Source organism: Cervus canadensis, chromosome 2 (genome assembly GCF_019320065.1).
Source record: "Cervus canadensis isolate Bull #8, Minnesota chromosome 2, ASM1932006v1, whole genome shotgun sequence".
NCBI lineage: Eukaryota > Metazoa > Chordata > Mammalia > Artiodactyla > Cervidae > Cervus > Cervus canadensis.
The window spans coordinates 75,725,764-75,742,427 of record NC_057387.1 but is presented as its reverse complement, the minus strand read 5'-3'; the positions used below and the strand labels follow the sequence as shown (position 1 = coordinate 75,742,427).

At 42.1% G+C, this 16,664-nt stretch overlaps 1 protein-coding gene across 4 annotated transcripts in view; it reads left to right on the top strand.

The window, feature by feature from the left end:
- DNAJC6 (DnaJ heat shock protein family (Hsp40) member C6) overlaps positions 1-16,664 on the top strand; it is a 170,630-nt gene that overhangs the window by 94,895 nt on the left and 59,071 nt on the right. For all 4 annotated transcript variants that reach the window (XM_043461065.1, XM_043461066.1, XM_043461067.1 and 1 more), the window contains one exon: positions 16,358-16,508. In XM_043461065.1, coding sequence (XP_043317000.1) covers positions 16,358-16,508 — 151 coding nt within the window. The remainder of the gene's footprint in view (positions 1-16,357; positions 16,509-16,664) is intronic.

Sequence of the window (16,664 nt, the reverse complement as noted above, 5' to 3'; positions counted from 1 at the left end):
GCCTCCTTGAGACCCACTTGCCTTATCTGAAAAATAAAAGCAAAAATACCTGTCAGTTTGTTGTGTGGGGTATTGCATGATGCTTTGCATGTAGTGAGGCTCCTTTGGTGTATGTGCAGCATCTGTGTTGTGTGTAGTATGTATGCATCTGCTCTGAGTTTGTAAACAACAAACAAGATCCGTCCATGATAGTGCTGCTCCTTTGGAGAATCCCATGGACAGAGGAGCCTGGTGGGCTGCAGGTCCATAGGGTCACAAAGAGTTAGACACGACTGAATGACAACACAGGAGTTGTTTGGGAGGACGGTTGGGTTCTTAGTCACCCTTTGAGGCCTCTATTGCCTCCCCTCTCCCCATTAAATAGAACCCACATGATGAAAAGAACATTTTGCTTGATCTTTTTTTCTTGGCAGTATTCTTTCAGCAAACCATCAGTCTTTTGCTTTCTCTGTACTCCCATCATGGACAGTGTTGTTTTCTCTGTTCCAGGCAACAAGACTAGTCATTAGAAGGGAAATGTCATAGTCCATTTAATGCAATTTAAGCCTTGACCTTTTGTTAAAGAGGAAAAAAATGTGATGGTCCCTCACTTCCTGGAGTTGAGAGGCCTTGTGGTGGGCAGAACATTTTCTGTTTCTTCAGAATTCCACTGAGGGTTCTGATTTCATTAGATTTGCTCATTATTGTTTCATAAAGGGGAACCTCTTTATTTAGCCCAAGTTTTGGAAAGTAAAGATCTCCTAGACAGATCTGTTCCCCTGGTGTATACCATGAGTGCTTAAAATATTTGTTGAATCAAAATAAGCAATATCCATGCATTGTTTTTATGAGAATTTACTGTGTAGAATTTGGATTGACAAATGTAGCCTGACTCTGACAATCAATCCCTGAATGAAAACGTGTTACATCCATTTTACTGAGATTTTCCTAGCATTACCAGCCTGTGTATGATCACTATGCCTTGCCTTTTTCTACAGCAGAGTCAGTTTCAGTCTCACTGTGGTCTTCACTTTGACTCTATTTCTCATTCTTTCTATCTTATCATCCTTTTTTAATATCTTGGATCCTTTCAGGAAAGAGGAGCTAGAGATGGTTATTTATTAGCTTCTCTTACCTGTCTGAATGTAAAAACTGTAGGCAGCAAATACAACCAGCTCTTGTTAAGTTTCATGAAATCTTCATCTTTAGGCAAGCATGCTGAGGGGGTGCTGGATGATATAGTGCTACAATCAGAAATTCAGAGAAATATGAGGAGACAGTGAAAGCATCTGGTTATATTTGCGGCCTACAGTAATGCCAAGACAAAGTCTTTCTCAAGGTTGATCTGTTTGGTCTTCCTTGCCACCTCTGCCATCTTCTCTCTGATTCTTGCATTCTGCAGCAGCCCAGTTTCATGTCTATTTATTGAGTGCTTACTGTGTGCCAGGTATTGTGCTAAGATTTTAGGAAGGTGTGAGGAAGCATGGAACATTTTCCCTGTTACTGAAGACCCAAAGTGCTGGGATTAAGGTGCATGGGTCAGACTCATTCACATATAATTTTGTGTTAGACTACTCCACATCCTAGGATGGAGGTGCAAAGTGAGGTGCAAGAATAGGACAGAGTCCTTATGCAAGACTTCAGAATGTAAAGGAGGGTAAGGGCAGAGGCTTTGGGGACTTCTGTAGTGGTCTAGTGGCTAAGTCTCTGGGTTCCCAATGCAGAGGGCCCAGGTTCAAGCCTTGGTCAGGAAACTAGATCCTGGATACCTCAACTAATAACAGCAACTATATATATAAATTTTAAAATTTTGTTTAAACCTATATGCTGCCACAAAGACCAGTGCAGCCAAATAAATAAATTAGCAGAGGCCTTGAATCCAGCTAAACCTAGATTCACTTTCATTCTGCCACCATGGTTACTAAACTTCACCAAAGCCTCAGTTTTCTCAGTGGGACTCCCAAGGGCCTCCAGGCTTACTGTGAAGGCCTAATTTAGTCGTGTATGAAAACTGCTTAGCAGCATGCCTGGTCTAGGGCATGTGCTTCACAGATGACCTTTTTACAATGATGATAATCTCCAAGAATTTTACAACTGAAAGAGACAACGAATCATCCATTTCCATCTTCTTTGAGACGTTGAGTCTATGATTCTGTTATGGCCTCATAGCTCCGCGAGGAGCTGGGGTTGCCCCTCCCATCAAAGTCCTGAAAGTGGGTGCAGAAATATTGTATATACTGGTTTGATGGTATCAGAAGTGATAATAAAATCTTTAATAACTCTCATGATGATATGTTAATATATAAATTATATAAAATGTATTCCCTAAAATATAAAGTATTAAATATATATAAATATAAAATATAAATATATAGTATAAAGTATATTCTCTAAACAAGCAAATATATACATGCACATATAACTGTTTACTATGTGATAGTATTTATAACACACATTATTTATCATTCAGATGTCCATCTTTTGTATTGATTTGGGACATTCTCTGGAGTACCTTTTTCACTAGCTAAATGATCCGCATTTACAAGTGTTAGCTTGATGTAGGGAATGGCATCGGGTCCTTCCCGCAACATCCCTGATAAATTGACTGTCAAAGAGGCACGTTATTTCAGTACAAGAAAGCCTGAGTGTGCTGTTGACATGTCAGGACTGTGCTGCACGTTGAGGGTCCTTCCTGGTTTGGATGCTCAAAGCCAGCATCATTGGCTTCATCTGCTTTGTGACTTGTGCCTGCCAGAGCTGAGTTCCTTTAGAACTGCTGGTGGGTGCCACACACACCGAGGCCTCTGCCCCCTTGGTCTCTTGTGCAGCTGCCAGACTGGTCCATGTCTAGGGCCACTGCTGTGCAATGTCATCAAATGACTTGTGGTTTCATAGCTCATGTTATGTGCCAAATAGTACAGAAGTATTTCAGTATTTCAAAAGCCAGTATTTTTGATTCTGTGTGAACCTGAATATTAGTTGTGCAAACAGCACATAATTGCTCCCCATGTTGCATACCAGATTACTTCAGGGTGGGAAGAGGAAACCCCAGAACTGTAAAGAGGTTCACCTCTGTTAAACACTCATGATTCTGGACTATCAAATGTGAAGAATTAACATGTGCTGTAGCAGAAGCTCTAGAAAGAGATTCTGTCCTTGTCACACATGTCCCTACTGTCTGTCTTCATCAAACCTGAAACTGAACAGCATGGCCTTCTTTTTTATTTTTATTGCTGAGGCTGCTTAACTCTGCTGGAGACAGCATTTTCGTGGCTTTATTCTTTTCATTCCCCAGAGCCACCTTGTAGCTATCATTTAATAAGTGTGTACAACACTCCAGGCACTGTGCTGAAAGTTTGTAGAACTTTGTCTTATATAATCCTCACTGTGATCCTATGTGAGATTCTATTAAAGCTTCCAGTTTGCAGATAAGGATATCAAGACCTTGATAAATTGTTTAATTTCAATAGGCTATATATCCAGCTAGTAGCAGAAGTTGACTCCTATCCCTGTTTTGACTTAAACACTATATTTTGAGTGTGGTGGCTTTAAACCTTTGTTTGGCATAGGGTGACATGCATTTTTTTCTATGAAATTTGTTATCTCTAATCCAATCCTACCTTTTTGCCTTTTCACACTGTTCATGGGGTTTTCAAAGCAAGAATACTGAAGTGGTTTGCCATTCCCTTCTCCAGTGGACCACGTTTTGTCAGAACTCTCCACCATGACCCATCCGTCTTGGGTGCCCTTCATGGCATGGTTCATAGTTTCATTGAGTTAGACAAAGCTGTGGTCCATGTGATCATATTGGTTAGTTTTCTGTGATCGTGGTTTTCATTCTGTCTGCCCTCTGATGGAGAAGGATAAGAGGCTTATGGAAGCTTCCTGATGGCAGAGACTGAGGGGGAAAGAAAGAAAGATAGTGAAGTTGCGTGTGTCCGACTCTTTGCGACCCCATGGACTGTAGCCTACCAGGCTCCTCCATCCATGGGGTTTTCCAGGCAAGAATACTGGAGTGGGTTGCCATTTCCTTCTCCAGGGGATCTTCCCAACCCAGGGCTTGAACCCAGGTCTCCCGCATTGTTGGCAGACGCTTTACTGTCTGAGCCACCAGGGAAACTGAGGGGGAAACTGGGTCTTGTTCTGATGGGCGGGGCCATGCTCAGTAAATCTTTAATCCAATTTTCTGTTGATAGGCGGGGCTGTGTTCCCTCCCTGCTATTTGACCTGAGGCTAAACTATGGTGGAGGTAATGAAGATAATGGTGACCTCCTTCAAAAGGTCCCATGCACACACTGCTTCTTTCAGTGCCCCCAACCTTGCAGCAGGCCACCACTGACCCATGCCTCCACTGGAGACTCCTGGACGCTTATGGGCAAGTCTGGGTCAGTCTCTTGTGGGGTCACTACTCTTTTCTCCTGGGTCCTGGCATACACAAGGTTTTGTTTGTGTCCTCCACGAGTCTGTTTCCCCAGTCCTGGGTAAGTTCTGGTGGCTCTATGGTGGGCTTAATGGTGACCTCCTCCAAGAGGGCTTGTGCCATACCCCAGTCTGCTGTACCCATAGTCCCTACCCCTGTGGCAGTCCACTGCTGACCTGTACCTCCACAGGAGACACTCAAACACAGTGCTGTCTCAGTCTCTGTGGGGTCTCTGGGTCCTGGTGTGCAAAAGGTTTGTCTGAGCCCTCTGGTTACTGCAGCCATGAAACTAAAAGATGCTTGCTCCTTGGGAAAAATGTTAGAACCAACCTAGACAGCATATTAGAAAGCAGAGACATTATTTTGCCAACAAAGGTCCGTCTAGTCAAAGATTTGGATTTTCCAGTAGTCATGTATGGATGTGAGAGTTGGACTATAAAGAAAGCTAAATGCCAAACAATTGATGCTTTTGAACTGGGGTGTTGGAGAAGACTCTTGAGAGTCCTGTGGAATGCAAGGAGATCCAACCAGTCCATCCTAAAGGAAATCAGTCCTGAATATTCATTGGAAGAACTGATGGTGAAGCTGAAACTCCAATACTTTGGCCACCTGATGTGAAGAGTTGACTCGTTTGAAAAGACCCTGATGCTGGGAAAGATTGAGGGCATGAGAAGAAGGGGATGACAGAGGATGAGGTGGTTGGATGGCATCACCGACTCAATGGACATGAGTTTGAGTAAACTCCAGGAGTTGGTGATGGACAGGGAAGCCTGGCATGCTGCAGTCCATGGGGTTGCAAAGAGTTGGACACGACTGAGCAACTGAAATGAACTGAATCCAATTCACTGACTCATTTGTATGAGAACTGAATTTATAAGAATTAAAATAAAAATTTCTGATTGTTTTAGAAAATCTTACTACTTAAAAATCACATTGACATACATGATCTCATTTGATCTTTTTGACACCATGAGACATGTAGGGAAGCTTTTTTTCTTAATTTGTTCCAATTTGCAAAGGCAGAAGCAGCTTTAAAAGAGTGAAAAATCATGTGTAGAGTCACACAGATTTTAAGTGAAAAAATTAAGTCTTCAGTCTAAGATCTCTCTGCCCAAAGTCCATCCTTTTTTCTTTAAGATTCCTTGAACTGAGATGAATTGGGAATGATGTTTAATCAGTCTTTGATTTTAGAAGCCAAGGTAGCAGGCTTTTTCATGATATATCTAGTTGTTATCCCCATGTGATCCATTTCTTGAATGATGGAAGCCAAGAATTTGAAGAATCTGCTATAAAACAAGGATGATAAAGCCTTCTGTGGTGATGGCACTGGTTCTTTGCCCCCTTGCCAAGTATTGAGGAGAAGAAAGAGTATTTTCCTAGCATAGGGGCTAATGGTGCCTCTCTTCAAGGTTCCTTTAGTTTTGGGAATTTCTATCCCAACTTTGTAGAAGCCAGGAAAGGACATTTGTAGTTTCACGGCACTTAGATAAGTACAAAGGAAAATGCCCTGTTGGTGCAAAAGAATGTGAATATGAAGAGATAAACATGTCAGAATTTAGGTGATCAGTTATTCCTCATACTGGCTGATCTTGAACACTTTGGAATGATTCATAATGACTATAAGTGAATGACAAAGACTTTCCAGAGATGGGAAACATGATGCTGTGTAGAAATGTCTTTGTGGAGGCCCAAAGAACCCACTGTGGAAGGCTGATGTCCCAGGAACTTTAACTGTTACCAAGAGTCGTTTGCCATCTTTTCCTTGTTCTTAATGTACTGGATTATCTTAACAGAGGTGAGACAGTTACTACCATGATGGAGCAGGTCTTAGGTCTTAGAAAGAGAGTCAAGTACTGAAAAATGTTCATGGTAGGTTCCCAGCCTGATTGGAGTTAAAGATCTCTATAGGGCTACTCAGGGGCTTCCTTGGTGGCTCAGACGGTAAAGAATCTGCCTGCAAATACTCAAGGGCTTATGGGCAACATATGCTTATATCTCACAGGCTGGGATTAGAAACTCCTGTGTGACTGTGAACTACTATGCATTATGTGCAGAGGAGGGAGGTCTCTACGTCTATCGAAGGGCAAACTGAATTTTAATGTTGGATCACTTGGCTGTTGTCTTTATTTTATATAACATATTTTAAGTTATAAACCTAATGACTATAAATTACAGAAAGCTTAGAAGTTATAGTCTAGCAACAAAAAAATCACTTATCACTCTCCCACTTAGATATAATTGCTGTAACTGTTTTGAAAATGTAGCAGCTTGGACTTTTCCTGGTGGTCCAGTGGTTAAGAATCTGTGCTTCCATTGCAGGGGGCCTGGGTTTCATCCCTGGTTAGGGAGCTAAGATCCCACATGCATTGAAGCATAGCCAAAAAATAAATATATTAAAATAAAATTGAAAATGTTGCAGCTAAGAGCCTGAACTCTGGAGCAGCCTGCCTGAGTAAAATCCTAGTTTACTAAGTGTGGGACTTGGGGTGAGTCACTGATGTTTTTTTGCTTCAGTTTCTTCCTGTGGAAAATTGAGATAGTCTGGTATCTCCTTCATAGGATAGTTGTGAAGACTAAATCTCTCTATAAAGAACTTGGAGCTTCCCTGGTAGCTCAGCTAGTAAAGAATCCGCCTGCAATATGGGAGACCCCTGGTTTGAATCCTGAGTTGGGAAGATTCCCTGGAGAAGCGATAGGCTACCCAATCCAGTATTCTTGCCTGGAGAATCCCCATGGGCAGAGGAGTCTGGCAGGCTACTGTCCATGGGGTTGCAAAGAGTCAGACATGACTGAGCGACTAAGCACAGCACAGTATAAAGAATTTGAGCTTCTTAGTTGGCACCATGGTAAAGAATCTGTCTGCCAATGCAGGAGACACAGGAGACTTGGGTTCAATCCCTGCGTCAGGAAGATCCCCTGGAGTAGGAAATGGCAACCCACTCCAGTATTCGTGCCTGGGAAATCTCATGGACAGAAGAGCCTGGCAGACTACAGTCCATGGAGTCACAAAGAGTCAGACATGACTGAGCACACACACTGCCTAAAGAGTTTAGATTGGTGCCAGCAATTCAGAAAGTTTGAATTGCTGTTATTTTTATTTTATGTTTATTAAATCATCTGAATTCTTTCTCTAAACTCAAATATTTTTCTTTTGCAAAAATTAGATTGTACTGTGCATTTTTGTATCCTCTTTATCTCTCATTTAGCCTTTTGTCATGAGCATCTGTACTCTTCTACAAAGTGATGTTAATAGCTAATTTAATAACTAGGAACTAGTTACATTCTTAGAGATAGTCAACCAATTTCTTACTGTGGGACAATACATCCTTTATTGTCTCTTGCCATTGTAAGCAGTAACTCAGTGAACATCTATTTTTTTTTTTTTTGGCTGCACTGGGTCTTCATTGCAGCCTGCAGCTTGCAGGCTTCTCTAGTTTCAGCACTCAGGCTGTCTTACAGCAAATGGGCTTAGTTGCCCCATGGCTTGTGGGATCTTGGTTCCCTCACCAGGGATCAAACCCACGTCCCCTGCATGGGAAGGCAGATTTTTAACCACGGAAGTCTCAGTGAACATCTTTTTGCATAAATATTTGCATACCTTCTTTTTCTTTTGGTGACGGTACTTTATGAAGGAACATCCTTTCTTAGGGGTAACCAAGTGAAATTATATGCAGCCTAGAGTGTCATGAGCATATTATATATATTGCATTAGCAGTGAAAGCATATATTGGGAATGCCTACTGTGCATTATGGACTTTACAAGATAAGGCCTCTGTCAACATCTGCCTTCTTATTTCACGATGTTTCTCAAGGTGTTTTGTTCACAGCTAACAAATCAATTAGATGTTTATGAAAAATACCCACACTTACTTTTCTTATATTTCTAGTCACATTAAGGCAGTTAAGACCAGCCTTAACATTTTTCTGGTCTTCTTAGTAGTCATGTATGGATGTGAGTTGGACTATAAAGAAAGCTGAGTGCAGAAGAATTGATGCTTTTGAACTGTGGTGTTGGAGAAGACTCTTGAGAGTCCCTTGGAATGCAAGGAGATCCAACCAGTCCATCCTAAAGGAGATCAGTCCTGGGTGTTCATTGGAAGGACTGATGTTGAAGCTGAAACTCAAATACTTTGGCCACCTGATGTGAAGAGTTGACTCACTTGAAAAGGCCCTGATGCTGGGAAAGATTGAGGGCAGGGGGAGAAGGGGATGACAGAGGATGAGATGGTTGGATGGCATCACCGACTCAATGGACATGAGTTTGGGTAGACTCTAGAAGTTGGTGATGGACAAGGCGGCCTGGTGAGCTGCGGTTCATGGGGTTGCAAAGTGTCGGACACAACTGAGCAACTAAACTGAACTGAGCTGAAAACTACATTTATTTTTTAAATTCTAAATAACTATCAGTTCAGTTCAGTTCAGTCACTCAGTCGTGTCCAACTCTTTGTGACCCCATGATCGCAGCACGCCAGGCCTCCCTGTCCGTCACCAACTCCCGGAGTTTACTCAGACTCATGCCCATCGAGTCGGTGATGCCATCCAGCCATCTCATCCTCTGTCATCCCCTTCTCCTCCTGCCCCCAATCCCTCCCAGCATCACGGTCTTTTCCAACGAGTCAACTCTTCGCATGAGGTGGCCAAAGTACTGGAGTTTCAGCTTCAGCGTCAGTCCTTCCAATGAACACCCAGGACTGATCTCCTTTAGGATGGACTGGTTGGATCTTCTTGCAGTCCAAGGGACTCTCAAGAATCTTCTCCCAACACCACAGTTCAAAAGCATCAATTTTTCGGCACTCAGCTTTCTTTACAGTCCAACTCTCACATCCATACATGACCACTGGAAAAACCATAGCTTTGACCAGACGGACCTTTGTTGGCAAAGTAATGTCTCTGCTTTTTAATATGCTATCTAGGTTGGTCATAACTTTCCTTCCAAGGAGTAAGTGTCTTTTAATTTCATGGCTGCAGTCACCATCTGCATTGATTTTGGAGCCCCCAAAAATAAAGTCAGGCACTGTTTCCACTGTCTCCCCATCTATTTCCCATGAGGTGATGGGACCAGATGCCATGAGCTTAGTTTTCTGAATGTTTAGCTTTAAGCCAACTTTTTCACTCTCCTCTTTCACTGTCATCAAGAGGCTTTTTAGTTCCTCTTCACTTTCTGCCATAAGGGTGGTATCATCTGCATATCTGAGGTTATTGATATTTCTCCCGGCAATCTTGATTCCAGCTTGTGCTTCTTCCAGCCCAGCGTTTCTCATGATGTACTCTGCATATAAGTTAAATAAGCAGGGTGACAATATACAGCCTTGACATACTCCTTTCCCAATTTGGAACCAGTCTGTGTTCCATGTCCAGTTCTTACTGTTGCTTCCTGACCTGCATACTGGTTTCTGAAGAGGCAGGTCAGGTGGTCTGGTATTCCGATCTCTTTCAGAATTTTCCACAGTTTCTTGTGATCCACACAGTCGAAGGCTTTGGCATAGTCAATAAGGCAGAAATAGATGTTTTTCTGGAACTCTCTTGCTTTTTCGATGATCCAGTGGATATTGGCAATTTGATCTCTGGCTCCTCTGCCTTTTCTAAAACCAGCTTGAACATGTGGAAGTTCTCGGTTCACGTATTGCTGAAGCCTGGCTTGGAGAATTTTGAGCATTACTTTACTAGCGTGTGAGATGAGTGCAATTGTGCGGTAGTTTGAGCATTCTTTGGGATTGCCTTTCTTAGGGATTGGAATGAAAACCAACCTGTTCCAGTCCTGTGGCCACTGCTGAGTTTTCCAAATTTGCTGGCATATTGAGTGCAGCACTTTCACAGCATCATCTTTCAGGATTTGAAATAGCTCAACTGGAATTCCATCACCTCCACTAGCTTTGTTTGTAGTGATGCTTCCTAAGGCCCACTTGACTTCACATTCCAGGATGTCTGGCTCTAGGTGAGTGATCACACCATTGTGATTATCTGAGTTGTGAAGATCTTTTTTGTACAGTTCTTCTGTGTATTCTCGCCACCTCTTCTTAATATCTTCTGCTTCTGTCAGGTCCATACCATTTCTGTCCTTTATTGAGCCCATTTTTGATCATCTCAAATCTTTTTTGGACTGATACTTAGCATAAGGAAATGAGCAAACAGCTGACTAATAGACCTGTGGGAAGAGACTCTCTCCCAGGAGAGATAAATTTGATGTCATTCCATGAGTAAGAACAGGTCAAGTCATAGCCACGGTGAGTTCTCATGACTTGGGGGAGATAGGATGCTGTTTCTAGTTTCCTAAACATTAGGAGTCCCAAGAAAAACTTGTTTATCACATCCTTAGACGTGACACGGGGGCAAAGGGCAGTTCTCTTGTGCTTATCTTGGGTGGGATTAGATTTTATAATGAAAAGACATCACATAACAGGATCCTACCTGGAGCCTTAGGGGTACAGACCTGGACTCTTTCTCCTTGGTGGCATTCTCATGCTCTCTCAACTCTGACCTCCCGCCCTCTTAGATCTTCAAATCTCCAAAGACTTGTTCTACACCCAGGGTGTGTGTTCTTTGCATGAAGCATTTAGAAAAGTGTTAGAGGTGGCAAGATCTGGATTCCTAAGAATGCAGACTCTTTCAACCATTTAGTGCAAGGATTAAAAAACTTTCTCTATAAAAGACCAGATAGTGAGTACACTAGATTTTATGAGCCATAAGGTCTCTATGACAACTCCTCATCTTGGCCATCGTAGCATGAAAGAAGCCATAGACACTGTGTAAATGAATGAATATAGCTGTGTTCTACTAAGACTATACTTATAAACATTGAAATTTGACCTTCATGTAGTTTTTAACTGTGTTTAACATTATTCTTCTTTTGACTTTTTTTTCAATCACTTAAAAGTGGTAAAAGCCATTCTTATTTCACAGACTGTGTAAAAACAGACAGCAGACTGGATTTGGCCCATGGACTGTGGTTTGTCAACCCCTGATCTATTAGTCACTGTCTTCCTTCTGTATGTCACTGTTTCTCTCTTTGTTATGTCTCTTTTCGAAGACTTTCTGCTTTTCCTCTTAACAAGCTGAGTCTCCAAAATCCTTTTGAGATTCTGTGCTTCTGACACTCACATAGCTCATTAGGGAAAGCCAAAATACCCTCCTCAAAGCCCTGTAACGTCAGATAGTGTCTTTCTTTTCTTTTTTGTGTCCTGGTTAGTTTGACATATAACTTGGGTAGATAGAGGTTACAGACGTTGTAGCTCTGCCAGATGGTTCTGGTTTCTGCAGGGTTCCAAGGCTCTAATGAACAGAGCATGCAGCCTGAGTGATGGTAAGAGCCTGATTTTTAGATAATCAAGGATATTTATATCTTTTAATAGGTTGATGTCTTGGAGTTCTATTCCAGCATGAAATTGAGAGTCAGAGAGAGGTCTGAATAATCACTTTGGTGTCATCTCTTAGAACAATAATACATGAGAAGGGTGTTCAGGCTGGAATGGTAACTTGGGATGGAAATGGGGATTTATCAGCATATGTTGCTCTATCCTTGCTGTATTTAAAATGAAAACGCAATGCAGATTTTTATGTGTGAGTGTGTTTAAAGGGAAATAACATGGCCTTTTTCTTACAGAGGCAGAACACAAGAGAACATTCTTAGATCTGTGGCCCTAGCCCTCGCCTGTGAGGAGCTGCTCGTTGGACTGGCTCCTGGCAATTATGCAGGGCTGTGCAGCAGTGGGGCGACAGAGGCTCAGCTGCCCGAGTAATGAGATTGGTTTGGTTGGTCTTGACAGATGCAGTGATTTGTGAGAGGGCTTGTTGGTAGGACAGCGGCTGCTGAGAGCAGCCAGATGAAAGGCAGACGTATGGGAGGTGGAGAGGAGCAAAGAATTGGAGAGGGATGGCTATGTGTGAGGCAGGTGAGGATCCCCCTGAATACAGCTGTTGAAACTGTGGACTGGAATGGGGCTGTGGGGGAGTGTGAGATGGGAGAAGCGGCATAGACTTTGGTGCAGACTTGGGTTTGACTCCCTGGCTCTGTTGCTCATTAGCTGAGATCTTAGGTGAGTTGCTACCCCTGTTTGAGCCTCTGTTTCTTTGCCTTTAAAATGGGGATAGTAAGCACCCTCCTCATCTCCCACAGCGTGAAACTGTACTAGCATAAAAGTCCAAGTGGAGTTTCTGGTGCTTGAGAGAACTCGGTAAGTGGTAGACATTACAAGTGTTTATTCATGTGTCTGTTCATCGATTGTTCTTTGCAATTTCTAATAGAGCCTTGTTTTCAAATAGATGGCTAATGGTGACTTGGCCATCAAAAGCTCTTGTGATCAAGGGATAAGCACATCACAGTCAGCATGTATTTATAGGTATGTGTTTGAACTCCTGCAGCTCATAGGAGTTTAGTAGACATAGTGAAGTATGGTTTAAAAGAACAACTACCTGGCCAGTAAACACAACAAAAGATACCTCCTCTTCTGATAATTAGGGAAACCACAAGTAAGACCAAAAGGAGATGTTGTCTCATTCACCAGGTTGGTAAAAATGCTAAAGTCTGACCATACTAAGTGTTAAGGAGAATGCAGTTTGAAAACATGAAAAGCAATGTTAATGTATTACCTATGGATACCTCCATATGTAAGAAAAGTTTAAAGAAATTATTTGGAATGATAAATATCAAATTCAAGATAGTATTAGGAGAATAAAGAGGGATACATTTGTCCAGGTTGCCTAGGGCTCAAATCCCAAACTCTGCCCAAGACTTACTAGCCGATTAGCTGTATACCACCCTTAGACAAGTGGCTTAACCTTTGTGCCTCGGTTTTTTTGATGTATGAAATGGAAAAATAATATTATCTACCTTATAATTATGCTTCTGGGATGAGTGAGCATAGGTAAGATGTTTAAAATAATACCTAGCAAATAGTGCTGTATGTGTTAACAATTCAGGGTTTTATTACATGAATATTTTATTATTCTCTGTTTTTAAAAATATAAAACACTGCAATTTTAAATTTATAAATATTTCAGTATTATAAAAGATAAGGACTACATGTAATATAACTACAATATCATTATTATACCTAAAATTAACAATAAATCCTTAATGTTGAATACCCAGTTAATTGTTCAAATCCTTATTGCCCATAAATGTCATTAACTTTTTATTTATTTATGTAATTTTTTGGCTCTGATGAGGGCTCCAACCCATGTCCGCTTCAGTGGAAGCTCAAGAGTCCCAACCACTGGACCACTAGAGAATTGTCATTAACTTTATATGGTTTGTTTGGATTAAGTTCCATGCATTGTACTTGGTTGATTGGTCTTTTAAGACATTTTCACCTATAAATTCCTCCTCCAACTTTCCTTTTTCTGGCAGTTAATTTTTAAGTTTTATTGAGGTATCACTGATGTATAAAACATCACCATATTTAATGTATACATCTTGATGAGTTTAGATATATGCATATAGTCATGATACTATTACTACAACCTCCAAAAATTTTCCTGTGTTCTTTTGTGTGGCTTGCTTTTTGTTTTGTAAGAATACTTAACATGAGATCCATCTTCTTCTTCTGTTTGTTTTTAAATTTTCTCTCCAGACTTTCCACAGACACATTTAACCATTGTCCACATGCATGTATCTACCTGTCACTTAAAATAACTGATCAGGTTGGAACATAGATGTGCATCCATCCCCCTGTCCTGAGGGAGGTATGAAGGGAAACTTAGTCAGCAACAGAGTCAGAGTTACAGAGGTTTGCTCCTGTAAGCTAAATAAGTTCCTGTGTTCTACTATACCTGAGATCCAGAGATCTATCCTCTTAACATATTTTGAAGTATACAACAGATACTGCATTTAAAAAAAAAAAAAAAGAAGAGATGCCATTCTTGCCCTTTGTCATCATAGAGTTGAAAAGTGAACAAAGATGAAAAAAATAGCAACATGGGAATTTCAGGGTGCAGCATAAAAACAGCATAGCTGCAATCTGTTGACTCCTTAATATAGTGGGTACTATGCTAATAGTTTAAGATACACTCATTTAATGTTTTCTGATGAAGTAGGCATTATTTTTACCCAAATTTTATAGATAGCAAGAAAGAGGCTTAGAAAGGCTTTCCAAGTTCTTACAGTTGGGAATAGCAGGGCTGAGCCAGAACCCAGGTGAGAGGGACTCAGACTCGTGCCTGCTGGTCTGTACAACCTGCCTGGCTGTTGTTTATATTAGCTTCCTCTGCACAGATTCCTACCTCCTTCATGGATCAATCTTGATAAGCTAAGTTATGCTATGGTAAGAAACAGTCCCCAGATGGGATCAGGGTAGCTTCTAGTCATAAAGGGATATTCCTCATTCATGCCACATATTCATCAAGGGTCAGCTGAGAGCTCTGCCACCAGCTCCTTACTCTGGGCCCCAGGAGTCCTGGATAGAGGAAACAGTCTCAGACCTTGCCAGCTGCTGTGCAGAGAGAGAGAGAATATGAGAATGAGAACTAACGAGAACTAACAGTTCATGCTCCATCCTGAAAGTGATACATAACACTTCCACTCACAAATCATCGAGTGCTGGTTTTCAAGCTAAGCTGATTTTGTCAGTGGCGAGGCATCACTGTCAATGGACATGAGTTTGAGCAGGCTCTAGGAGATGACGAAGGACAGGGAAGCCTGGCATGCTGCAGTCCATGGGGGTCACAGAGAGTCGGACACGACTGAGGGACTGAACAACAAGGGTCATCTTTGGCTGTCATAACTGGGGGTGGGGGGTGCCACTGGGAGAACTCTAGTGACTAGAGCTCAGGGATGCTGCTGAACGCCCTACGATGCACAGGGCAGGCTTCACACCCCCACTGCCTTCCACCACCACACACGCAGCAAAGAAGTATTTATTTGGCCCCAGTTCAATAATGCCGAGGTTGAGAAACTCTGGACTAGAGCCAATCACAAAGAACAGAAAGTACAATTTTATGGAAATGTCAGGGAGGAGAACCTGACAAACTGGGCAGATAACACCAATGATGACCTTCTGTGCATCCTCAGGCCCAAAAGCTGTTATAAAGGCCCTTCAGAAGGTATTTTCCCAGGATGGAATTGAGCTATTACCTTATGGGATAGCCAAGGAAGGCATCTTCTAGCAATGTTAACTCCATCAGTGGCCAGAGGAGGCCCTCAACTCACTGCTCAGTCAACCGATGCTCTTTCTTCCTCAGCACGGCCTGATAGAAGCTTAATTCAGGCCACATATGCAATTTAAAATTTTTTAGTGTTCACATATTTTAAAAAGTAAAAAATGATAAAATTAATAGTATAATCTTCAATTCAGCATATCTTAAAATGCTGTCATTTTAACATGTCATCATTGTAAAAAATGTATATTTTACATCATTTTTACTGTCTTTGACACTGGGTATGTATTTAATACTCACAGCATGTCTCAGTGTGGACTAACCGCATTTCCAGTGCTCAGTCGGCACCTGTGGCTACTGTATTGGATGTGTGCAGCTCTGGGGGTTTCTGCTCAGGGACTTGGGGAGGGAGTTTCCTTGGTCTCCTTTGAGGAGCGGCAGCACTTATTGATCAGTCAGTAAGTTCTGGGAGTGTGACATAACTTGCAGAAATATCTGTCCCAGACTCCCAAAGATGGTCTGTGTATGTTCCAGGAACAGAGATTGGTTTCTTCTGTGTGTGTGTGTGTGCATGTGCATGCATGTGTGTGCGTGCTCAATTGCTAAGTCGTGTCCAACTCTTTGTGACCCCATGGACTGTAGCCTACCTGGCTCCTCTGTCCATGGGATTCTCCAGGCAAGAGTACTGGAGTGGGTTGCCATACCTGGGAGATTCCTTCTCCCAGGTATCTTCCAGACCCAGAGGGTGAACCTGCATCTTCTGCATTTCCTGCATTGGCACGCAGATTTTTTTTTTACCATCGAGCCACTGGGAAACCCGTTACCTCTTTTTCTGCTATTACCTCTTTTTCTGATTTCGGTTGGCAGGTACCTCGTCTCCAGACATGGAGCCCAGCTATGGCGGAGGTCTTTTTGACATGGTGAAAGGAGGGGCAGGGAGGCTCTTTAGCAACCTAAAGGACAACTTGAAAGACACTCTCAAAGACACGTCTTCCAGAGTTATACAATCTGTTACCAGGTATGTGCGTCCTTCCCTGTACGTTAATGGACTTTGCGCCCCCAGAGGATCTGGTTACCTGCCAACTGCTTATCTGGCTCAAAGACTCTCAATTTTGTGATGTAATTGCTTGGGGTCTGATTGAGGAATGCCATTGAAGTCATCAGATTGAGTCTT